Below are 25346 nucleotides of genomic sequence, written 5' to 3'. Positions count from 1 at the left end.
ACTCTGTGCTAGGGCCTGGAAATACAGGAACATATAAAGTACAGTTCCAGTATGGTCTGTGCAATAACAAATATTTGGGTCACGAATACACGAAGAGAGGGACCCTAACCCCTTCACTGCCTGTGACAAATATTCCAAACGAACATCCCCCCTTATTTTAGCAAGTTTCTTTACAAAATGTGGTGTCTCCAGGACCACTGGGTTAATGTGGCACGTTAACCCATGGGCTGTCTCCAATATTGTCAGAACCAGAGAAACGATCCACGGGCCTAGAATAACGTAAAACGCCCCCACCCTCATTTACCTGCAGTCCCTTGCCAGTGCCTAACGCACCACGTCGCCCGGCGTCAGCACCGGCGGCGGTGGGGAGGCGGAGCTCACGCCCCTGACCCGCCCCAGCGCTGTCGAGTGGCCTCGCCCCCGAAACGCCCCGCCCCTTTCCGGCGCGCCCCGCCTACTCCGTCGGCCCTTGCTGGTGACGTGATCGACCCCGCGCCGCCGCCGCCCCGCCCAGGTCCCCGGACTCGGGTCCCGCTGCGCCGCTGCGCCGAATCCTCGCCCGCTGCCGCCGCCGCCAAAATGTGAGTGACACGACGCGACGCGGAGCCGCGTTGGGCCCCGGGGGCACACCCTGCGGCTAGGACCCCCGCCCGACCCGGCTACCGTCCACCGCCTCTCAGACGCGGGCCGGAGCCTCGCGGCTGGGTCCGGGGGCTCCTGAGGCCTGGGGGTGGGCGGCAGCCCCGGGGGTGCAGGCAGCAGACGGGCCAAGTCGGCGCCGAGGCGCGGCCGGCCGCCCTGGAGGGCCCGGCAGCCGTCGGGCGAAAGCGGAAGGGGCGAGGGCGGGGCGGCCGGGGTTTCCCAGAGGTGAGGAGAGCCCCCCACCGTGTCCCCGCCTCTCTTCCCCTTTCTCCTGCTCCTTCCCCCTGGAGTCTCGAGTTAACTGAGAGGACCTGGGACCACTGCCCTCGTCCTGGAGAGTCTGCTCGCTGCCTGGTGTTGGGCTGGGCTCCGGAAGTTGCAAGGGAAAGGACTCGGCCCTGTCTGCTGGCACCTGCGGTCAGAGTAGACCCGCACACACAGTTGTGGGCCGTCTCTCTTTTTAAGCAGAAGCATTTATGCGATGGCCCTTGAAAACGTGGAGTTTGTCTTGGTAACATTCAGAGAAAGCTAAGTGTCAAGAATCACAAGGACCCTCTTGTCTCCCCTCCAGCCTGCTCATTGCTCATCTACAGAGGAGAAAGGAATGGGTGCTTTCCCTGGGTTCCTCCTAGGAACTGGGGACGCCACCTTGGAGTGTTCCTGCTTGAGACTGCTCCGCTGGTAGATATCAGTGGTCAAAGTTTAGATCCGTAGAATTATACAGAACCTGGTCTAAACAGTCTCCACTGCAATAATGTGATGTTGACTTTCTAAGCCTTGCTTTACTCATCTATAAAATGAGGCTAATAGTAGTGTCCCCGTCAAAGAGTTATGAGGAATAAGTGAAAAAGTGCTTGGAAAAATCGCACAGTGTATGGCCCTTCGCTATTATGTATCAGGCAATAAATAAACTCTCTGCGGGCAGGGATGGGATCTGCTGCAGCTCTGGTCTTTGATACATAGTAGGTATAAAGTAACTGTTGAATCAACGTTTCTGTGGCTGCTGTATGCAAGACAGACGCTTATGTTAACCACTATATATAAAAATAGATTAAAAAACAAATTTCTTCTGTATAGCACAGGAAACTATATTCAGTATCTTGTAATAATCTTTACTGAAAAGAATATGAAAATGAATATATGTATATATATGCATGAGTGGGACATTATGCTGTACACCAGAAATTGACATTATAACTGACTATACTCCAATAATATAATAATAATAATAATAGTAATAATAATAGACACATGCTCAGTGCTGTCTTGGATACAAGGACAAGACCTCTAAGACACAGGTGTCTGTGATCTATTAGAGAAGACAAGGCTGTGTGTGTGAGTGTGGGTGTGTGTGGGGGTGTGTGTGTGTGTGTGTATGTATGTGTATAATATGAAAAATCAAAGCATTGCCAACCACGTAACAGAAACAATTACAGAACTTCAGACCCTGGGGGAAAATAAAGCATTTAATGAGGATTTTAAAAGAAGTATCTTTTAAGAGAGGAAGAAGCATTGTTTCATCTTACCTTTATGACTCACACTGCCCCCTTCCCTGCATCTTGTTCCTGGTGTTCTCTAAGCTCAATATGTTTCTTTCTTCATACTGGAAAAAGGGCGTTCTATAATTGTTCATAACTATGAAGACAATTCTTGCCGCAGGGAAAAGGTCAAAAGAGTATTGAGTGCCTTTAAGTAGATTTTTGCCTTAAAACAAAAAATGGGAAAGTAGAGTTTACCTATCTTAGGATCAGGTGCTTCATTGATACAGAATAGGTCCTGTTAAACCTTCACTTTAGACCCTGATCACTTCTAACATGTGGGTGAATCTTTGAAATTATAGAGGAATTAGAAGAAATGTCATGAGAACCTTTGTTCATTACTGCAGGGAGGATTGTCTTTTTCTGCTTTGGTTCTGAAATTCCTGACCCTGAGGGCCCTGGAATACGTCCTTATACTTACAGAAATGTATTTGGAGGCATAATTTACTCATGCTTGTGCTTTTACATGTTTCAGGTCTGCAAGTGCGCCTGCAGGTTCAAGCGCTGCCTCTAGCAGTAACAGGAGACTTCAGCAGACGCAAAATCAAGTGGATGAGGTATTACTCTGAAATGAAGAAAACGTGAATTTTAAGCCAACATGGGAACACTCTGGAAATAGTCCTGTGTAGAAAAAGTATTATTAAAGTGTGAATGTAAAGTAAACTTCAGCCATCATAAATGTAACAAAAATGTGTTCCCTGCTGTTTTGAAAGCCCTTATCTAAGCCTCTGAGAAGTCACATTCTTCTGGTTTCAAGTTGTTTTCCTGTGGCCAAATCACATACCTAATGTGTAGACTCTTCCTCCCTCAGAACACTCCTCCAAGAATCACTTTATAATGTATATTTTGCCACAGTAAACGAAAAAGCAGAAAAGAAAAAAGAACCATTTTATAAAATAAGGTGGTAATGTTTTAAGGATTAGGCCTATAGCTCAGTCAAGCCAGGACCAATCCTTCTGACCGGATTTTTCATCACAATGCTTTTTCCAGTCGCCCAGCTTACTAGTTACCCAGCCTGGCAAGTCTGTAGAATTCAGCTCCAGTTGTTGACGGTTGATGTACAAAAGGCAGATGCTGGCAAACTGCTGTAGCCCAGCACACCTGTATTTGTGGAATTCTTGAGTTAGAAGACCCTCAGCATCTTTTGTTCTGCCCTATATATGCAGACCTACAACAGAAGGTTGTTTGAGAAATTCAGACTAGTATTTCCATAGTCTTATTAAAAACCGTCACTGATGAACAAGGATATCTTGGTTTTTCTGCTTTGGCTGCCTTAAAAAGCAGAGTTCAGCTAACGTTTGCTTCAGCTGTTAAATCATATGGTAATATTTTGGTCTGATGGGTCTCTTTTTGAACTTAATTCTGGAATTCTTATATTTTCATACTAAGAGTCCCATTCTAATTCCATCCTCCATGAAACTTCTGTTTACTTACAAAGTCAAATTGGATCCTTTTCTTAACCAAAGGAGTTTTCAGGAGAGTGTTGTTTTTTTTTTTTAATTGAGCTGAAATTCACATAACATACAATTAACCATCTTAAAATGTACAAGTCAGTGGTGTTTGGTGTATTCACACTGTTGTACAACTATTACCTCTGTCTGGTTTCAGTTTTTTCACCACCCCTGAGGAACAGCCTCATGCATTCAGTAATCACTCCCCATCGCCCTTTCTCCCATTCCCTGGTAACCTCTAATTGTCTCTGTTTCTGTGGTTTTGCCTTTTCTGTATGTGTCCTAGAAAAGGGGTCATACAGTATGTGGGCTTTTGTGTCTGGCTTCTTTCACTTAGCATCATGTGTTCGACATTCATCTAAGTCGTAGTGTCTGTAAGTACCTCATTCCTTTTTATGGCTGAGTTGTATTCAGTCGCATATGTATACCTTAACTTGTTTATCCATTCATCTGTACATGGAGTTTTTGAGTTGTTTCCACCCTTTGACTATTATGAATAGTGATGCTGTGAACATTAGCATACAGGCTTCTCTGTGGACATCTGTTTCCGTTTCTCCTGATTATGCATCTAGGAGTAGAATTGCTGGATCACACGGTAATTCTGTGTTTAACCTTTTGAGGAACTGCCAGACTTTTCCACAGTGGCTGCATCATTTTACATTCTACTCACAATGTCCAAGTTTTTCCACACCCTCACTAACACTGGTTATTTTCCCTTCTTTTTTTTTTTTCAGTTATAGCCATCCTAATGAGTATGTATTAGTATCATTGTGGTTTTGATTTGCATTTCCTTAATGACCAATGATGCTGAATATCTTTTTATGTGCTTGTTGGCCATTTGTATATGTTCTTTGTAGAAATGTCTACTTAAGTCCATTGCCCATTTTTTAAATTGAGTGCTCTTCATTTCTTGTGGTGATTGATATGCATTCTTTATATATTCCAGATCTTAAATCCTTGTTGGATATGTGACTTGCAAATATTTTCTTCCATTTTGTGGATTGTCTTTTCACATCCATCGTAATGTCTTTTGATGCAAAAAGGTTTTAATTTTTATGAAATCCAATTTATTTTTTCTCTTGTTGCTCTTTTGGTGTCAAATCCATGGCCAGATCTGAAGTTATAAAGGTTTATTCTTATGTTTACTTCTAAGAGTTTTATACTTTTAGCTCTTATTCTTGGGTCATTGATCCATTTTGAGTTAATTTTTGTATAAGGGGTAAGGTAAGGGTCCAGCCTCGTTCTTTTGCATGTGGTTATCCAGTTGTCCCAGCACCATTTGTTGAAGAGATTATTCTTTCCCCCACAGGATGATCTTGGCAATCTTGCCAAAAATCAGTTGGCTATAGATGTTCAGGTTGGTTTCTGGACTCTCAGTTCTATTCCGTTGGTCTGTGTGTCTGTCCTTAGGCCGGAACCGCACTATTCTGGTTACTGCAGCTTTGTGAAAAGTTTTGAAATTGGAAAGTGTGGCTCCTCCAGTCTTGTTTTCCTTTTTCAATATTGTTTTGGGTATTCCGGGCCCCTTGGAATCCCATATGAATTTGAGTTTTGCCTTTTCCATTTCTACGATGACAAACAAAACAGGCCCTTGGAATTTAGAAAGAGACTATGTTGAATCTGTAGATACGTGCGTCATTTTGAGTACTGCCATGCTGGCAGATCCTGACCGTGCTGAGCCTTTCAGTGTATGCGCTTGAGATGTCTTCCCATTCTGTTGGTCTTTAACTCCTTTCAGCAGGGATTTGTAGTTGTCGTTGTGCAAGTCTCCGGCCTCCTTGGTTTACTTTGTTCCTGGGTGTTTTATTCTTTCGGATGCTACTGTATGGAATTCTTTTCTTCATTTCCGTTTCACTGCTAGTGTGTGGAAACACACTGACTTACGGGTGCTGATCTTGTACCTTAAAACTACTGAGTTTGTTTGCGAACTCTAGTAGGATTTTTTGATGGATTCTTTGGGATTTTCTGTATATGGAATCATCTGCAAACAGAGATCATTTTACTTCTTTTCCAATTTGGATGCCTTTTATTTCTTTTTCTTACCTAATTCCTCTGGCCAGAACTTCAAGTGCAGTGTTGCACAGCAGTAGTGAAGGCGGGCCTCCTTGTCTTTTATCACTGAGCATGGATGTTAGTCATGGGTTTTTCCATAGATGTCCTTCAGCATGTTAAGGACGTTCCCATCTATTCCTAGTTTGCTGACTGTTTTTATCATGAAAGGGTGAGTTTTTTTTTTTTAATGAAGGCTTGGCTCAAAGTAGTAAAGTGCTAACCTGAAAAAAAAAATGTGCCAGTATTTCATTGGGAAGTTTTGTTCTTTTGTTCCTTTGTGTGTAACTTAGTATGATCACATTCATCAGGTGGTGGACATCATGAGAGTCAACGTGGATAAGGTGCTGGAGAGAGATCAGAAGCTCTCTGAGTTGGACGACCGTGCAGACGCACTGCAGGCTGGAGCCTCCCAATTTGAAACGAGTGCTGCCAAGTTGAAGAGAAAATACTGGTGGAGGAATTGCAAGGTAATGCTCTTTTAACCATCTTTACAGGAGGTCACCCTCTGTATTCTCAGCAGACAGACAAAGGCTGCAAATATTGGACTTTCATGAATCTTGGAGGTGAGTTTAACTTCCCACCCGTGGGAATTTGGATTGACTGAATCCAGTACCCTACTGCATACCCTTTTCCTGTCTCCACAACCAGAAATTCTCCATGTTCTGTGGCTGACCTTAAGAAGCGTGTAGAGCAGGAGTGTCCAAAATCGATCACGGTCCCTTCCAGCCCTCCAGAGTCCTGAACACAGACTGACAGGCGGGGGCTGAAACTGGTAGTCGGTTTGCATGTGGCTGTGAATGGCTCCAGCAGCCAAGGAAAGAGCCACTGGAAAGCCACAGTGTGCTCCATAGAGAGCAGGAAGCAGCCGCAGGAGCACGGCCCAAGGCAGATGTCTGTAGCTCCCAGAGAGAAGTGCTGCCTTCAGATCCCAGCTGCGTCCCGCCCCTTCCTGGGCTGGAAGTGGCACTTTCTCGTATGTGGGACAGGCTGAGTAGCCCCTCCTTATGTGGAAAATGTGTATACAAAGACACATGCCTTTCTAGAGACCACAGGTCATTTGTACATGTTTGAAAAAGCAGATAAGTAATCTTCAGGCCCTCACTGAGAACATTAAATTTAGGCTTTAAAAATTACGAGTATTTCAGTTTGTAGTGCACCTTAATTTCTCTCTCTGTGACTAGAATGGTATTATGTGATGCTCTTCAGCAAGCACGTTAATCTCTGTTTCTGAGGTGTGAGGTGGGGCTCTGTGTCATTGCAGATGTGGGCCATAGGGATTGCCATTGTGGTCATCATCGTCATCATCATCATCGGTGAGTCCTCCTGCTCCACACTCATGGGAAGGTCTTCTCTGTCCGCTCGCACTTGATTTCATACACGAGAACGCAGAAAAAAAATTCCCTCAGAGGTGTTAGTTTATGCCAAACATTTTTGTTTTAGTATTTTAAATACGTGGGTATTGTATGAATAAAGTATAAGATTTTTGGTGTAAACATTAATCCTTTGAAATGAGAGAAACTTTATTCATTTCCACTGACCTGTAAGTTTTCTCTCAATATATTTTCATCAGATACTTCCTTTTATGAGAAATCGTATAGTCTAGTGATTAAAAGTGGACCACCTGTGATCCACCCAGCTCCGCCGTCCAGCTGTGTGGCTCTGGGCAAGTCATTTAACACCGCTGAACCTCAGTCTCCCCATTTATGAAATGGGGGTAATAACAATACCTACCTCCTGTGTTTGTTACGAGGACAAAACTGGTTAATGTATAAAAAGTGTTTAGGATGGTGCCTGGCATTTTATAATAATCATGACATGAATAAGTATGTGTGCACACACAACTATTGTTACTGTCATTACTATCTTAGCATCTATGTGTATATTATTATGTGTAACCCTGGAATGACCCAGTGCCATTTTTAGCCCAGTACATGAATATTTGAAGAAACACGTCTTGGATCCTCTTTTCCAATAGCCCCCTGTAGCCATCCACAAAACATAGAGAAGCCGCTAATAGGGAATTGGCCAGAAGTTGAATTTCTGTTCACAGTTAGGCTGCAGTGTTTAGTGTCAGTTCTGTCTTTGCACTGAAAGACTAAACCGCTGTTTCCCCGCTTTTTCTCGTCCCCCTGCTCCCTAGTGTGGAGTGTTTCCTCCTGAAGAGCCTGAGACCCCAGCCTGCTGTTCGAGAAACCTCTTCAACACTCTTGACTTAGAACCTGCTATATTCAAGCTCACCTACTGTTATGTCTAAAATGATTATTTTCTGTTAGTTAATGTAAAGTTTGATTTCTAGGAAATGTGCCTTTGTTGTTTAATATGCACTCCAAACTGGAAGTGCAGCCAGCTCGGCCCCCGCTTTGCACGGTGCCTCCCCAGGTTTGCACGTGGGCTGGTGCGGGGGGCTTCTGGACTTCCAGGCTGTTAGAACCTGGACGCAACATTCTCTGATTAATCGCCATTGATTCCAGCTAAGGACGTTTGTTCCAAGGTAGCTATCCTCGTCATACGACGTTACGCTTATTTAAGCCTTTGGGTAATCAGATTCCAGCGTGTGCCTTCCAGAACAAACACTACTGCCTGCCCCAAATCTGACTAAAACCGACTGTGCCTTGTTTCGCTATTTTTCTGATTTCCCCGTAAGAGGACTCTCTCCTGGTCGTAAACACTACTGACGCTCCCGCTGTGTGTAAAATAAGATGCTGGGAAGAGGTTTTGCTCTTACATTAGCTATGAAGGTGTTTACTTTCTTGTTACTGTTATGTATCACTTTCTAAAAATACTGTTTTAATCAGAAATAATAATTTCTTTAAAACATTTTTATAGAACTGTGGCTATGACCAAAGTTTCTGTTTTGCCAAAAAGTTAAATCCGAGTCAAATGTCAAGTCTGTTCCTATCAGATAAATTCAAAAAAGTGACCAGTAGAACTCAAGGTGCCCTTCAGAATTAAAATTGTAACAGTGTGTGTGAACATCCCAACAGGCCTTTCTTGCCCTTGAAATGCTATAGGTCTTGTGACTCTCCTTCCAATTCCGTGTTTTTCCTGGGGGCTAGAGAACGTCTGAGCTACACTCTGACCGTCTCATCCTTTGCAGAGTTTCACCCAGCAGTTTGCAGATTATCAGCTGTAGATGCCAGGATGCTTCTAATAATTACGTGAACAACAATTTTGTAGCCTTCAAGTGAGACCATCTGTGAACTGGTCATTTTCTGGCCCAGGCCCCTGGACTATAGCTTTTTGGAATTTGTTTCCTATTTTTGTCCGTATTCCACATCCTAAATCTGTCTTCTCACTTACGCTTTCAATTAGGCATTGGTCGGGTGGTTGACTCTTTTCACAGAGGATGGCTAACCAGAGCCACCGTCTTTCTTTGATGTCACAGTCTGCATAAGACGCTGGGAATAGCTGTTGTCATCTGAGAGGCTTTGGTTGTGTACGTGAGACATTCAACACCAGGGTGTGTGAGTTAAGGGCAGGAATTCAGGTAGGAGTGAAACAGGCAAGGAGGCACTGAGGGAGATAGAAGTTATACTAACGCTCTTGTTCACATGCTAGTTTATGGCTTACAAAGCAACAGCAGTTAGGTGCACCACGACACGGTTCCCTGTCTGTAGTGTCTGTTCCCCGGACGTGAGTGAAGTGATGGAAAGTTGGAGACATGCCTCACAGTGTGCCCGGCCCAGACAGGAGCAGCGTCCGCGTCGGGACGCTGGCCCACCCCGGCTCGGGTCCCCAGCCGGGTCTGACTGTAACCTTGGTGCTCTCCCCTCGGCCTCGATGCTCCGTCCCATGTAACCCCCTGGTGCCTGCATTAACCCAGGAATACTCTGCTTGTATCTGTGCATTTAGTTGGGAACTTGCCCACTATAATGAACTGAATAAAGTGTTTGTAAACGTAACTCTGGTACCTGTGTCGCGTGTAGAGGAATGGCTGTACCTGGTCCTAGTCCTCAAGCAGCCTTCCTTGCTACTTCCCCCCCTTATAAACCCCCAAACTCCTCCCTCTCTTCTGCTTTCTCACTGGTCCCTCCCTGAGTACTCCGATGTCCTCGCACACCCTACTGAGCAGAAGCACGCCGCTCCCCGCGTGGAAAGTGCTTTTTCAGTAGAGGAGGTGAGTGGGGAACTGGCTTGCTTGTGATTACCAAAATGTTCCGGATGTGGCGTGTGAGTTTCTTAAATACATGGTCTTTCAAAAGAGTTGAGTGGAGCCGGCCCCTCCGTGGTAGAACAGATGGCTGCCCATGCGGGGCCTGGGGAAGCTGACTTGGGCGGGGGAGGGACACCTCCAGACACGTGGCTCTTGTTTCGAGTCTGCATCCCTTTCCCCTGGGATGTACCTCTCCTCTTACTCCACGACCCCGGGGGAGCAGTATGAAATGGGCGGAAGCAGACTTGCTTGTGTTTACAGTGAAATGCCAGTTAATAGAATCCTGGTGGGAGAAAGAGCTTGACCTTTTTCCATTGCCTCAAATAGACGGTCACTGCTTCTCATGTCCGACAGATGACCGTGCCCTGGACGAGCACTAACTAGAATTGTGCCTTTCGTTCAGGACCTTCATAGAATGAAATACATATGAATTTTTGGTGCCATTTCCAAGATTTTAGATGAAAATTACCATAAACAGGCTCCTCTTTCTTCCCTTAAATGTCAGGATTCCTCAGGGCTGCGTCCCCCCCTGACTTCTCTTTCCCCAGGCAGTCTGATCCATTCCCGTGATATCTCTATTCATGAATCCACTGATAACTCCTGGCCTGTTGGACAGAAGCCTCTCAAACTCCGCGTTCACCAAACAGAATGAAACAGTCTCCCTCTGCCCTCCCTCTCATAAACAGCGTCTGTTCAGAGAACGGCAGCCTCATCCCCCAGGGACCACGCTAGGCACTAGACAAGTGCACGGACTTGCTGGCGCTTGTCCTCACCGCAAGCATCGCTCGGGATATGCTGGAGGGACGCTGCATACCGAGCACCCCCCAGTCTCAGTGGCTTCAAGTCCGCCCTGGCTCTTGCGCTGTCAGTCAGCAGGGAGGCTCTATCGTCAGTCCCTCTGGGAGGAGCTTCCCGTAAACATCTCTCTCAGGCTATGGCTGCAGAAGGAAAGGAAGGTCAGGAGTTGTGCGCTGGCCTCCAAGCGTCCACCTCGACGTGGGGCCAGCAGCTCTGCTCACATCTCATCAGCCAGAGCAAGTTAGGTGACTGTGGCTAACCTCAGAGGTGGAAGGGGATCCTGTCCGTCACCCAAAGGAGAAATGAAATGTTAGTGAATACCTTCCTTTACATCAGCAACTTTAGTCAAAGAAGGGAGGCAGATTCCCCTTGTCTTGTAAGTTTTTCCTAGTAAGTTGTGTTTCTTATAACTTACTATTATTATTGTGTGATACTTTTTTATTTGCATCACTAACTTTTTAAAAGTATGGTAATTTTTTTATTGCTTTTGAATGAAGATTAATGATTTGCTTTCAAATTGACCAGACTGCTTAGTGCATTTAAAAGGAAGCATCCTTATATTTACAGCTAAGCTGCTTTTCATACTACCAGCAAACTCAATCTGTAAAACTAGAATTTACTAAATAAGCCAAATATAGCATACTTACTAGAAAATAATTTTTTTCTCATCCTTTAAATAGCAAGCTAAGTGCATGTAAAAATCTACTTGTCTTTATCCTGCCAAGACTGCAGACGGTCCCCTGCTGGCAGAAGCACCTGCCTCTGGCCAAGGCTCTGGGTCCCCAGCCTGACAAAGGGCTTCTCTCCGCACCTGCCTCTCATCTGCAGCTCCTCCCTCCTGCATCATTCACTTCTCCCTTCTTATTGGATCACCTAGTCCCTTAATAGTGATGCCCACATCCCTCCCTTCAGCTAACAAATACTTGTCTTTAGCCCTTCACAGAAAAATTCCTCCCTCCGGGTCCCTGCAGTCACTGCCTCACGTCCACTTTTTCTTCAGTCCATGACACTGAGACGTCGTTAAACAAAGTCACCAAGGACCAACCAAGGTCACCATCTTGGTGCAGACCAACAGGAAATCCTCCGCCACAGTTTCTCTCTGCTTGTCACCAGCGTTTGATACAGTTGCCAGCGCTCTCCCTGAAATAACCTCATGATCTAGCTTCCTGAACCACACTCCTCTGGCTTCCCTTCAGCCTCATCTACTGCTCCTTACTCGTCGCTTGCTTCTCTGCCTGACCTCCGAATCTCCGTGTGCCCCAAATCTTGGCCTCTGGCCCTTTTTCTCCATCTGCACTCTCACTGACACCATTTCCCCCATCACTGCAAACTCCGTGGAGACTCTGACAACTCCCAGATGTAAGCTGTATCTCCACCCCTGGCTTCTCCCCTAAGTTCCCAGCCGGCAAATCCAGTTGCCTACTTGGATGTGTAATGCACTTCTTAAACATAACATTGCAGAAAACCACTCTCTATTCTCTCTTCACCAAAACCTGCCACCCCCAGACTTGCCTGTCTAAGTGCCCGTCCCCTCGTACGCAGCTCTGCTTAAACCAGTGCCCCCAGGAGTCCCCCTGGGTCACACTCTTCTTCTCACACCTTATTTTGAATTCATCCCCCACGCTCTGTGCCCCCAAATGTATTCCAAGTTCAGTCTCTTCTCTCACCATCTTTATTGGCATCACTCTGGACTAAGCTATCCTCAGCTCTCTTCTTGTAATTAGCAGCCTCCTGACTTACCTGTTTCCTGTGCAGCAATCTGACAGGTACAGATCACTTTCTTGCTGAAAACCCTCCTCTTTCAACTACCATTAGGAAAAAATCCAAATCGCTTTCCCCAATTACAAGGCCCACTGTGACCTGTGACCGGGTCCTTCCGAACTTCCTGACCTCATCTCACCTTCCTCCTCCCACCTTTCTGTTTCTCATCAATAAAGCTGCCCTGCTTCAGGGCCTCTGCAGGTGCTGCTCCCTCCATGGGTGCGCTTCCCCAGCCCCCCTCACCCGAGTTTCAACTTCACCTTTTCAGAGAGAACTTCCCTGGCCACCAAGAGGCCATGCGCCTCTTGCCTCCTTCACCCTCCACGTTAGGGTGTTTCACGTTCCACACGGTTCTTTCTCCTTTCTGAACTTTACGGAGACGTTCGTGTTTTACCCCTTAATCAAATGTAGACTCCCTGAGTGGCAGGGGGCTTTTGCCACTATTCTGTCACCAGGGACCACAATCGTCCCTGCCCAGATAGGCACTCAATAAATATCTGTTGAATGAATGCAGTCTAACAAAACAGAGCTTCAGAGGATAGTAAGATCTCATTTGGAAAAATAAGGTGCTGTATCCAATATGTAATATGAACAGTTGCCACACTTCAGCCCCCCTCCCCCTTTTATTTACAATTCTTTTTATTCATAAAACTAATGGCGAAGATATCTGATGTACCCGTCACTGGACAGGGGCGGAGTTCTGCATGGTACCTTCCATTTCGGATGAGTGAAAATACAATTTTTAGACAGCCTCCAGACTGGTGTTTTTTTTAAGGGCTTCTCTACACCTTCCTTTACCGAAATAGTGTCTTTTACAAACACTTGTCTTCCTCCAGTTACACATGACTCTTTAACTCTGGGAGGACCAGGGACATGTTTAAGTTCCCCGTCAGAATTCCGCTTCTGAAAGCCAGGTTTGATTTTTACAGCGCTGTTATACTGCCCGGGGCCTCCGAGCCCCTCACCTGAATCCGCGGGAGTGAGAGCAAGAAGGTCGTTAAGAAAGATGGAAATGACAGGAACCCGAGAACACGCAGAGAAAGCGCTCGGATCTCCAGCACCTTCCTCCTGCTGCCCAGCGGGACCCCGACCTGAGTCCCCCGCCCGCCGCTTGCCACGGCTCTGCCCAACTCGTGCGGGGCAGCGGAGGGTACCCGCGCGGCTCTCCCGGGAGCAGCTGCCTCTCACGTGGAGGCCGCGCCAGCCCCGCCCGCTCGGGCCCCGCCCACCCTGCCAAGATCCCGCCTCCTCATGACTGGCGGCTCCAGCGCCCTATCACTGCCCCGCTGGCTCCAGTGGCTCCCGGGGCCCATCCCCACGGCACCGTGACAGGCGCGGGCCCTTGACTCTGGCGGCTGGCGCCGGAGCCTCCTCAGGGCTCCTCCGCCCCTTGCTTACTCGCCAGCCTGCCGGGATTGGCCAGGCGCCGTCCTGCGGCCGACCCCCGCCAGCGTTACGTAACGTGCTCCGAAGCCTACGCCCCAGCGCACTCGCCTTCACTTACGTAGCCCTATCGCCCTGGCACGAGCCCCGCCCCCGAGCCAATGGGGCCCGCAGAGCCTACGGCGGCAACCAATCGCGCAGCCCGGGGGCGGGGCCTCGACACCCGGCGTGCTGGGGGCGCGGCGCCGGCGGCCGCCCGGCCCGCCGCGAGCGTCCAGATTGCAGGGGCGGGGACGGCTGGGCGAGCGGCCGCTCGCGGGTCCGCGGGTTGCGGCGGCAGGTGTGTACTCCGCTCCGGCGGGGAGGCCATGGAGCCCGCCGGCTGCGATCGCCCCGAGCCTGCCCTGCGCTGTGGGGCCGGGAACCCGGGGTTCCTGGAACCTTGCGCTGCAAGTTGCCCCTTGCCCGGTCCGGTTTCTGGGTGCGCGCCGAGCGGCGGGCGGGCGGGTTGGGGGTCCGAGCCTGGCTTTGCGACGACTGGGGCGGGGTGCCCCCCCCAGGGCTGGGTCTCCGGCGTAAAATCGTGCTTCTCTTGACACTAGTCACCTTTGTATCCACCCTCCCCTCTATCTAGGGTGGACCCTCTGGGAGCGGAGAAATCTAAGACTGTATGGAAATACCGGGGAGAAAAGTGCCTCCGGATGAGCAGGGATCAGGAATTGCTGGCTCGTGAGGACTGATAGTTTTCTCTAATGCGATGGCATGGACCAAAATGAGAAATAAATTTCCGTCACTGATTGCAAAGTAAAAAAGAAGCAGGCAAGAGACGGAGGGCTGCCAGGTGAAAGATGGAACCTTGTGAAGATCTGGAAATGTCCCGTGGTGAATCTCAGGACTCCAGAAGGAACCAGCGTTATGAACTGTAAGGACCCCAGGCCAGCGGAACCGAGGCCCTGGAGAAAGAATCTGCCGAGATGTGGAGCCAGAAATCCCAACTGCAGAGCAAACACAAGGGGAGCAGCAACAGGTGATATAATCTGGTTCTTTGCTGGAGCAGCAGAAGGGAAAGGAGGGCTTAAATCATTTTATGTTTTGTTGGTACGCCTAGGAAAGAGTTGAGGGAGAGACTCAGACAACTTAGACTGAAACACATTGCAGAAACTGAAAAAATTTCTCGAGTACGGAAAGTAGATAAAAAGTGGTGGAGGGCTTTAGCTGACTCCGGGCTGAAGTGGGAGCGAGAAAGTGGCAGATGTTTGCTGTTGACCAATTTCTGTGCCTGGGATTCCCGCCTGTAAAGCAGGGATAATAAATCTATGAATTAAATGGGCAAATTCACAAGCAGGCAGAAAGCTCGAAAGCACTGTTCAGTGAAAGTTAACTTATTACAGTTGCAAGCAAGTGGGAATGTGTAGTTTTTTATCTTGCAGGAAACAGCAGGATCCAGAGTTTCTGAAGAACTTATAACAGTTGTCCAAGAAATGAAAAAATATTTCTGGTCAGAGAGATGCTGTCAAAGTAAACCGAGCACTCTGGATGCCCTCAACTGCGCCCTTCCTTGTGTACACAGCGTGCAAGGTAAACGACCTGGAGAGAGAATCCAGCCCTGCTTGGACAGCACCGCCCATAAACCCCAGCCAGGCCAGAGGTGTCCGCGTGGTTTTAGTTTCAGACAAGCTTTGAGTTTTTTATGCTGCTTTATGTAAAGTGAGCAGAACTGCACTGATGCCATTAGCATCTTAGTTTTGCAAATAAGCGCTCAGAGAGTCTTTATTGGTGTGATGGTGTGACAGTTTAGTAACTGCAGGATTTTGCTGGTTTGTTTCAGGAGTGTAGAATTTGGCATAAGCCCATTTTGAAGATTCACTTTTTGAAGGTATATTGTCTTTTATGACTATTAGGGGAAAAATACATTTATCTTTCCCTGTCACAGTTGTACTTCTAAAATGCGGTCATGATGTATCAGGAATTTACCAAATTAAAACACTTTCTTAAGAAATTTTTGACTTCTTCTCGAGGAATTTTAAAATTGCACATTCTCTAGCACAAACCTTTCTGGCTTCATATATGATATTTAGTTCCTGAATACTGGAGCCCTTTGTCTGCCATAAAAATTTCCTGCGTAAAGGGGAGGATATAGTTCAGTGGTAGAGCACGTGCTTCACATGCACGAGGCCCTAGGTTCAATCCCCGGTACTTTCCTTAAAAAATAAATAAATAAAAATAAATATAACTATTTACCTTCCCCCTCCCAAAAATTTTTTTTAAAAATTTAAAGTATATATATACAGATAAATAAACCTAATTACTCTCCCCATCAAAAAAAATTTTCCTGTGTGTGTGTATTTGGAATTTTGTTTTGTTTCAGTACCTTAAATGTATCTTATTCTTGTGATCTAGAACACCCAGAATTCATAAAATTCGAAATCTTAAGTTGTACAACTCTCAGTATTTTAGGTGAAAGAAGAAAATGATCTGGTTTTAATGGAGACGTGCTGAGGTGTCCTCATCCTAAGAAAGAAGCCAACGTGAATAGTGATAAAAATTATTTCCTAAAGATATTGTTGTCACCAATGTATTTTCCTATGTTTCTTAGCCAACAGTGAGCTTTTCCAGATTCTCAGTCAGAATGGAGCACCTCAGGCAGATGTGAGCAGGTTCAGTCTTGAGGAGCTGGCCGCTATTGCTTGAGAACACACTTCCAAAAACTCAGTAAGATTTCACAAGTTTTGCTGTATCAACCTGGTGACTTTTCCTAACGACCTTATCGAGACATGCATTTTTTTAAAGTTAATCACTGAGTGTTTCAGTAACCATTATTTGAGGTAACCGATAGGGGGAAACTGCTCACAAGGCGTTGTGGGGGTTCTCCTGCCCTTGCCCAAGAAGATGTCGAAAAACAGGAAGCAACACATCAGTAGCAGTTTGCTTTGCTTTAGTACCAGTTGGCTTTGCTTCCGTCGTGGAGTGCCTCGTCTCCTTAGCATCCCTGAGTTCTCCCAAACTAAGGAAAGAAAATGACACTGCAGAGTCATTTCCTGCATCTGATTCTAATCTCCAAATTGTTCATCTTGATTTATATCATTCTTAGTTCCAGTACCCACAACTTCAAGTTGTGACAACTGGATTTTATAGAACAGGTGAGTTGAGATGCTGCCGTTTTTTTTGTAAAATTTTGGAAGAGACGTTTAGTGTATCTTTTTCAAATCTTCATGTTGACGGAATATTGAAGCCGCATGTATTGCTGAGGTGATGGAGATGACTTCCTTTATGTTCAGACCTCGACGTAATTGTAAATTACAGATTTTGTAACGAGCTGTCCCTAATGTTTCAGCACTTACTATACTAAAGGCTGTGTTCATGGTCCTGCAGCAGCTGCTCTGGAGGTTTAAGAAAACGTTTTCCCTGTACGATCTTCAAAATAAAGCTAGAGAGGAAAACAGGCCAATGGTAGCAGGTACAAACAATGGCTGATTATGAATCAGTTATGTTTGTTTCTAATGGAACAAATTAGAGGACCAATTCTTACGTAACGAGGTCTGTCAAAGAACATCTTGAAGTAGGTGAATCCTAAACTTGGTCTTGCACCCTAGGTGATGCACTAGTGAAGAGAAGACAGGCCTTCTGGGTGAAGGGCACAGTTTGCAAAGGAGAAAGTATCCCAAGTGTGTGTTTAGTGGGTATGGAATGGGCTGGTATATTTATTGGCATAGAACTTAAACCTTCAGGAGGAAAAATAGTTTTACAGTGATAACTAGGAAGTATGTTGGAGAGTTTTGTTGCCTTTGCAAGGATGTGTGTGTGTGTATGAGCGAGTGTGTGTATGTGTGTGTGTGTGTGTGTGTGTTTTAAGCTATTGATCGTGGTAGAAGTCTAGAGGAAATTTATTCAGGGAACGTTGCCAGTAAGTATCTTAATATTTGCATTTATTGTAAGTGTTTTTCATAGGATACCTTAGTGGCAGTTTTTTCATTTCTGTCTGGACGGTTAGTGCGCACGTCTGAACAGCCTCCTGCGGTCCTGAACTGTAAGAGGCTTTCTTGGAGTCCTGTCGCTTTGTGGAACTGCTTGCCCCTCAAGATGTGAAGGTGTTCGACACACACACTGCCCACGCTCAGCTCCCTTTCTGGAACAACTGGACCCAAAGAGGTAATGGGACCAATATTCAGCTGTTTATCTTGCCTGGTAAAGATTGGTTTCATTCTTCCAGAAATAGTGCCAAAAATTAATGCATTATTAAGAACGTGCAGCTGATATGATTTGTCTTATTTATTTAAAAAGACAGACTGAGAAAATAGCATTTTAAGGGCTTCTAGTAACATAAAGATCCAACAAATTTGCTTTCATTCAGTCAAGTTAATGCTGCAGATTTTACATATGTGATCTACGTATGTAAATGTGGTTTGATTACAGCATGCTGCGCAGCAGTTAATTGCTCCAAAGGCTGTTTCTTTCAAGTTAATAAAATTAAGATGTTTTTTCTCTTACACTGTCTTTGTTATTTCTCTGCTTTGCTCTGGAGGTAAACTTCTCTAGGTTAGATCCCTTTTCCAGTTTTTCTTCTCCCTGAAAGTTTTGAATCTCATTGCTTTGTTTTCCTTCTGAACTGCTGTGTGGATGTGGTGAAGGGCTCACGTCTCCCACTGGGGCACAGGCGGGCTCCCTGAGTTCCAGGCCCCCCGGTGACTGCCGTGGAGTTCAGGTGCCTGGTGTAATGTAAAAGCGGTGTGAGCAAGTTCCCCTTACAGTCGAGTTGTGGTATTGTTTTCATGCTGAGTTTAAGCTAGTAGGCTGAAAGTCTGCGTTTTCCATTGAATTCTGGCCCTTCACGAACCTTGGAGGCCACTTAGCTTCTCACTGTAAAGCAAGAGCCATCGTTTCTGACGCCCCTGTTCACACAGGGTCACCGCAGCGCTGCGGGCGAGGAGAGCACTGGAGACACTCGGAGGCTCCTCTTAACTGGTATCTTCTACTGGCTGGTCACTGTTTGCCAGGGACCCTTCTTAATGCCTCAGTGGATTAACAAAGTTAATCTTCACGAAAAGCTTGTGAGCAGTAGATAGTGTCGTTATCTCCAGCGGACAGATACAGAAACTGTTAGTGGGGGAGTGCTGCGATGCAGGCGCCAAGATGGGGTTAGCTCCCGAGAGACTTACTGGGAGCGGGTGGTGAGGGGAGCTCCCAGTGCTGGTCTGGCTGGAAGGAGCGAGGATGGTGAAGGGCAGGGGTCTCGGCCTGCAGCGCAGCTCAGAGAGCACCTGGGCCGGGCAGCCGGAGGGGAGTCCCGGCCCCACCACGTGCTGGGGGAGCCCAGTATCTCTGCGGAATGGCCCTGCCTCGGGACCCACTCTGTGCACAGTCAGGTCCCCCGAAGCCTGGGGCTGTGCCCTGTCTTAGCTGCCAGTCACAGAGGCGCCGGGCTAAGTGATTTGCCCAAGGTGACACTGCCAGGAAGTGGCAGTGGGAATGCAGAGCCCCTCTGACTGCACGGCTGCTGGGGCTGTAACTTAAAGCAGGAGAGCTGTCATCAGACCAAGGCATGCCTTTGAAAGTGGCACCAGGATCCAGTTCCCGTCTGCAGAAATCATCTCAGAAAATCAAGGGTGTTTTTGAAACATCCTTATCTTGCCTTAATTCCTCCGTGAATTTATCTAAGCCTTTCCTGAAACAGTTTCTGTGTTAAGACTTGAGCATGTCTTAGAGTAATTTATTTCTTAAGCTTACTTTATCAAGTTCCATCCTTTATTTCTTGCAGACTTCCGTAAGGACTTCTGGTTTCAGCATTCTGGGGCGGTGACCTTCATAGTTTTATAATTATGAGAGTTTGAACTGGAGACGTTTCTTTCACTTCACTTTTAGACTGGAGGGGTTTCTTTTTACATCACGTACATTTTTCTTGATCGTTCAAAAGCACATTGTCTGATTCTTCCTGTGATCCTGTCCTTGGGAGTACAGACCTGGACCGCATTCAGTGTTTTGGTTCTTTAGAATTCCTGTTGTTTATGCTTCTTCAGTGTATCTTCTAAAAACATCTTCTTGACTTTAAACATTTCCTGGGTTTCCATAACTGAGGACTTTTCACTCCAGGGAGCAAGTGCCCAAAAGATACATATTCCGGGAGCTCTACCGGGAGATAAAAGGAGTCAGCAAAGATGTGGGGTTGGTTCCGTCTCCTGGTTTCCCTTAAGATGGGCAAATGTAAACATTTCTGAATTACCACCTCCCAGATCAATAAAATAAATGCAAAAGTCAACAAACCTGAAGCAAACTATTGGCAGAGAGGCTTTGTGAGAAAGTGTTACCCGTGACACCATGAACCGGTGCGATCTCCTGGAGATTAATTTGCCAAGATGTGATGAGTGTCAGGAGGCGATCGTATTATCTAATCTAGAAATACAACTTTGGGGAATTTATCCAGGGAAAGAAAAAGCAATGAAGAAATGTAAATGTCCTGTGCCCCAAAGTTCTCAAGTAGTCTGATTCCCAATTTTTAAGGCACGCCCAGACTGCTGCGGTGGAATAGAAAATCAGCACCGAAAGAATTGTGTCGCAGGGTTATCACACTGACATCTGCAGTAGTGAGTACGGGCAGGTGTGGAAGTACTGAAAGGATGGTGGGAGGTCGTCGGGAAAGCCCCGAGTCAGATGAGGGTTGTTGCTGGGACAGGAAAGCCCTTGGGAGACACTGGATGCGACTGAATCTCAGAGTGAGGGCAAGAGTCCGACTTCGATCGCGAGTAGCTCCCTCTGAAAAGAGTCGGCCATGGGGGCGATGGTGGACGCTGTTTGCGGGACGCTGGGCGGTGCAGGACACTGACGCCTGTCTTTGTTTCCAGCAGCGTCACAGTCCGAGTTCGCTCCAGTGAAATCCTTTTTCTGAAGAATCCGGTGAGTTTGGAGGCTCACGAAAGCCAGACATGGTGGATGAGGCTCTAGTTTTATTTAGCACTTGTTTTGATTCTTTTGTATTCAGCTAGATCTGGGGAGGACATGAAAGACAAGACTTGGTTCTTGCTAAAACAAAAGTTTGTACTTTGATGGAGGAGAGGATACCTGTTCTCATGAGAAAAGAAGGTAACCGTGCACTAGGAGAAGAGACCAGAAGGATCTTTCTTAACCCAGGGGCATGTTAGAGTCACTGGACGCTAAGTATACTTTCAGATGACCGTTGTCTTTGGCTCTTTCGTTTTTGTTTTTCAGTCACGTTTAAAGTTAATTTCTGAAATTTCGAACAACCTCAAAGAAAGCAGCAAGATAGGTATATTTGTGAGAAGGACTGAAAAGGTCCAGAGATAGAGAAATAGAAGAAAAGAGATCAAAATTTTAATAGTAGTTGGTTTCTGGTAGATTTATTAGTGTTTTTTTTTTTCTCTTCTAAAGTTTACTGTGATACGTTAATGTTACTTTCACAGTAAATAGAAAAACATTTTTTAAATGCCGTGATGGCCAACATCAGTATTGGAGTTACTAAATGCCCGCGGTATTCGGGGGAGAGAAAGCCTTGTAACGGACTGTTCAGGCATCCCGTGGGACCGTGGGGCTTGAGCTCACAGTATGTAAGTGCCTGGGGAAGAAGCCTATGCAGAGAGGTGGGCGGGGCGGGTGGGAGGCGTGTTGCTTTTTTCAGTCATTCGAAGATGAGCTGTTGTTTACTGAAGCAGTGCCTGCCGTGTGGTAAGCGCTGTGTGTGTTTGTTACGTTAGTAAATGTTTTGGGGTACCTTTCTAGGTGCTATTATAGGTGCTGGGATCAAAACAAAGTTCTGCCCTCATGGACCTTATGTGCAGTGGGGGAGACCAGTAATAAACAGCTATCTAAATATACGCGGGGTAGCTGGCGCTGCGTTCTGGGTAAAGCAGTAAAGCAGAGTAAGCGAGTTCTGGGCGGTGGAGAGATTGCTGGTAAATTCAGGGTGGCCAAGGAACTCTTCTCTAATTAGAAGCCTAATTAGGACCAAAGCTCTGAAGGAGGCGAGGGAATAAGCCACACACATGCCTATCTGAGAGAAGAGTGGCTCCAGGCAGGTGCAAAGGCCCTGGGGCAGAGCCTGCCTGGCCCGTGGGAGGAAGGCGAGGGGAGGGTGGAAGAAGATGAGGAAGCAGGGCCCAAACCACAGGGAGCTTAGACTTCTGATGAAATGTTCTGTTCAGGTTAACCGCTTAATTATTTTTAAGACTTTGCTTTGGAGATTTTTCAAAATAGTGTAAAAGTAGAGAAGACAGTACAGTAAACTGATATGTAGTGATCATTCCGCATTGATAACTCTCATCTGTGGCCAGTCTTGTACCGTCTGCACCACCACCTACTCCTCGCCCACCCCCCATCCCCCGTTATTTTGAAACAAATCTCAGATCTCCGTCACAATTTCAGGATGTCATCCTAAAGATAAGGTTCTCGGTGTGCCCCGTGATGCTCCAGCCATCCCTCTTTGGCCAGCAGGAGCTACTGGTTAACTAGGTTAACTAGCTAACTAGGTTAGCTCCCGTCCTCTCCAGTGAGAGCACCCCGGGGTGCTTTCAGACTTGCTGCCCCAGGCTCAGCCCCGACGTTTCCTACCCACGACCGGTCAGTCCTTCCTTCGCGGCTCCCTCGCTCCTGGTGCTGGGAAACAGCGCTGCGCATCCGGAGGCCGAATCCGGGCTGTTGGGTGGTGGTTGCTGTGGAAAGTTTCAGGGGATAGAGATAGGGCATTTTTTTCATTTTTCAGAAGGAGAAATCACTGACATGATCAAAGGCTCGTGTTGGGTGCTGTGCTGAGGGTCCTGCAGAAGGAGGGGAAGGAAGCAGGGAGACGGGTTCTGCAGGACAGTGGGGAGGTGACCAGGCCTGGACCAGGCCGAGTGGTGGACAGGGGACATTCTGGATACTCTGCATATTTTTGTAAGGGACGGTTACCAGGATATGTTCATGGGTTAGTATGGGCTGTGAAGTAGGAAGAGGGTCGGGTGACAGGCAAATCTTTGCCTTTTATTGGGGTGCAGGAGATTATAGAGGAGCCGCGGCCTGGAGTGCGGAGGAAAGGCCACGCTGCTTAGTCTTAGGTGAGGCAGGTGTGCAGCGTCGATTAGAAATCCACAGCGTGGCGTTGATGGGGCGCTGGTGCGGAGCCTAGGGTTCAGGGGAGAAGTCCGGGCTAGAGCCAGGAATTCAGGCCACGGGGAGTGGGAACGAGAGTGGCCATGGGCCCTCAGCGTGCAGGAGTTTAAACGATGCTGGGAGAGGAAGGGCGTGGCTGGCAAGGTGGGGGGATATGATTGTTAAGGGAATAACCCGCACACCTGAGCAGAACCGCCCTCCGGGCAGCCGGGGGTATCGCACAGGATGGAGACCTGAAGCCGTGGGACTGAGTCAGTCCTTTGAAAGAGGGTGGAGGAAGGGCTGACGGAGAGCTGGCTTTGGGAGCACAGTCACAGGGGACCCTGTTTTCTGTCACTTGGTGCTTGGCTTAGATGCACGGGACAAGACAGGTAGTGTCCATGCCTCTACGCAGTAGAAGCAGAAGGTCGCCTGGGAATTTGGGTGACCTGTTCCGTCTTCCATTCAGTGGTGAGCCGGTTTTGCAGAAAACCTCCCTCTCGTTGAATAACAAACGAGTATAATTGCCCTTGGGTATTGAAAACATAAACCAACGTTTCCTTTCTTTTAAGAGTCAATATGTTTAAACATTTTGGACTTGGATACGCCTCCCTTGGAAATCAGCGATAAAACACTTTTCCAGGCCTTGCTTCATGGTGGACCCAGTGAGCGCATCACATCAGGACTGATGGTGTCTGTGCTCTGCCAGTGGAGCTGAAGCCAGGGGGCGCGGGCAGCCTTCCCGCCCCTTCCGGATTTTCTCCTGTTTGAGTCACGTGCTCAGCCCCGCCTGCCCCGAGGCCGAGCCCTGCTGTCTGGTCTGGTGGAGGAGATTCATTCTGGTTATGAAGGTGAGTCAGGACATCTGCTTTTAGATGGAGGGTCACATGTCAGCCCATCAGAAAGGGACCCGAGAAAGCCCGTTTACTGCAGGGGCAGGACCAGAAAAGGATGCTCGAGTCCAGCTTGGCCCTGAGCTGGTTTCCCTGACATCTCCGTCTGCTGAGCTTGACTTCTTGTGCAGTGGCCTCCTTCAGGGACAACACAGCCTCGGGGTCTGAGCACAGGCTGGGCCGCAGACACCCGGTCTTCCCGTCCTTTCTCTACCGGTGACCATCCTTTGGCCTTTGCTTCTGCCTCGTGTGACGTAAGAGCATTGACGCTGTTGCACAGAGGTCACAAGGATGAATTTTTGTTTCTAAAGTGTTTTGAGAGCCCCTGAGTAAGAAGTATAGTTTCCATCTTCCGTATGGAAGCCGCTTCCATTTATTATTTGAAATTACAGTCAGTTCTGCTGTAATGTGACAAGTACTTTCCTAAAAACTACCATCCAATGCAAAAAAATTCGCACAATGAAAACCACAGGAAGCTTCAATTGCGTAAATAGTTTTGGTAACCGCTCCTCACAAGCTTTCTCCAAAGATCTGAATAGAGCACAGAAGCACAGACACTAACTGTATTTTCCTATCTCTTATGGACAAAATTATTTCTCATTGTTAATTTCATTGTTTCTAAAAAAATTAGATATATTTTTAACAAATGGCTGATCTTGTCCTTTAGATAATGGGTCTATTAAAATCAAAATAATTGATTCACATTTAACCCCGTGGTGGGGAAAGATCCTAAAAAACAATTTCATTATATGTTTTTCATAAGGTATTTTATACTGACTATTGAAAAATTAGAATATTTAGCTCTTTTGATTTTCTATACTTAATTCAAATTTAAAAGTAATTTTATCTTTGAAAATAACTCTCACTTTTCTTCTCTATGTCATCATTTTGTATCATCTTTTTCCAGAATGTTTCAAACAAAAAAGTATATAATAATAGCCTAAAATTGAAAAAAAAAATACGTTTTACAAATTATATCACCAGTATCCCCACATTGCTGAGAAAATAGATATTAAACAGTTATTTTATTAGAAATTTTAAAAACAATGCTTTCCTTCTTTCGATTTTGTATCTCATCTTTTTGTACAGTTGAATAAAATAATGTATTATGAAATCCCAGTTCAGTAACACTTTCTGTCAGAACCTCATCCTAAAAATAAATCCAGATGATTCAAGTGAAAAAAAAAAAAGAACCACAGGGCTCATGGGAAAAATGAGTTTAGGGAAACAGCACTCAAGTAACCATATGCTAATAGTAAGACAGGAATCTGACAGAAATGATAACACAGTTTCACACATTAAAGGGTTCATAGATGCACAAAAGATAGCAAGAAATAACAGCTCCGGTCCGTGGAAGGGGCTGCAGTTTGCTGTGGCCGTGGGCGCTGGGAGGGCCGCAGAGGTGAGCTGTGGTGGGAGGGAAAGGAAGGTTGGCCGGGCGTGGCTCAGAAAGCGCAGTGGTGCATTGAGGTGGCAGGTCCCTGCTGCAGGAGTGGGCGTGCTTCTCCAGTCTCATAAATGGCCCCATCAACTCGATGCTATTTTTGCATTCATCTTATGCCTCTTGCAAATGAGATCATGCATGAGCAAGTGCGAAGTT

At 46.6% G+C, this 25346-nt stretch overlaps 2 protein-coding genes across 2 annotated transcripts in view; both read left to right on the top strand.

Moving 5' to 3' along the window:
- The first annotated feature begins 457 nt into the window (after positions 1-457).
- Positions 458-9585, top strand: VAMP3 (vesicle associated membrane protein 3). The gene is made up of 5 exons (XM_072975484.1): positions 458-581; positions 2656-2737; positions 5992-6150; positions 6945-6996; positions 7824-9585. Coding segments are annotated over exons 1-5 (315 nt in total). The 5' UTR covers positions 458-579; the 3' UTR covers positions 7844-9585.
- A 4424-nt stretch (positions 9586-14009) lies between these two features.
- Positions 14010-25346, top strand: part of PER3 (period circadian regulator 3) — a 34950-nt gene continuing 23613 nt past the window's right edge. Inside the window, 8 exon segments of the mRNA XM_072975887.1 lie at positions 14010-14118; positions 14413-14805; positions 15209-15654; positions 16375-16490; positions 17727-17927; positions 20274-20356; positions 20618-20666; positions 23426-23704. Coding sequence (XP_072831988.1) covers positions 23699-23704 — 6 coding nt within the window. The 5' untranslated portion in view covers positions 14010-14118; positions 14413-14805; positions 15209-15654; ... (3 more) ...; positions 20618-20666; positions 23426-23698.

Source organism: Vicugna pacos, chromosome 13, assembly GCF_048564905.1.
Source record: "Vicugna pacos chromosome 13, VicPac4, whole genome shotgun sequence".
In the NCBI taxonomy this organism is placed as follows: Eukaryota; Metazoa; Chordata; class Mammalia; order Artiodactyla; family Camelidae; genus Vicugna; species Vicugna pacos.
This window is presented reverse-complemented; position numbering and strand designations above follow the sequence as displayed.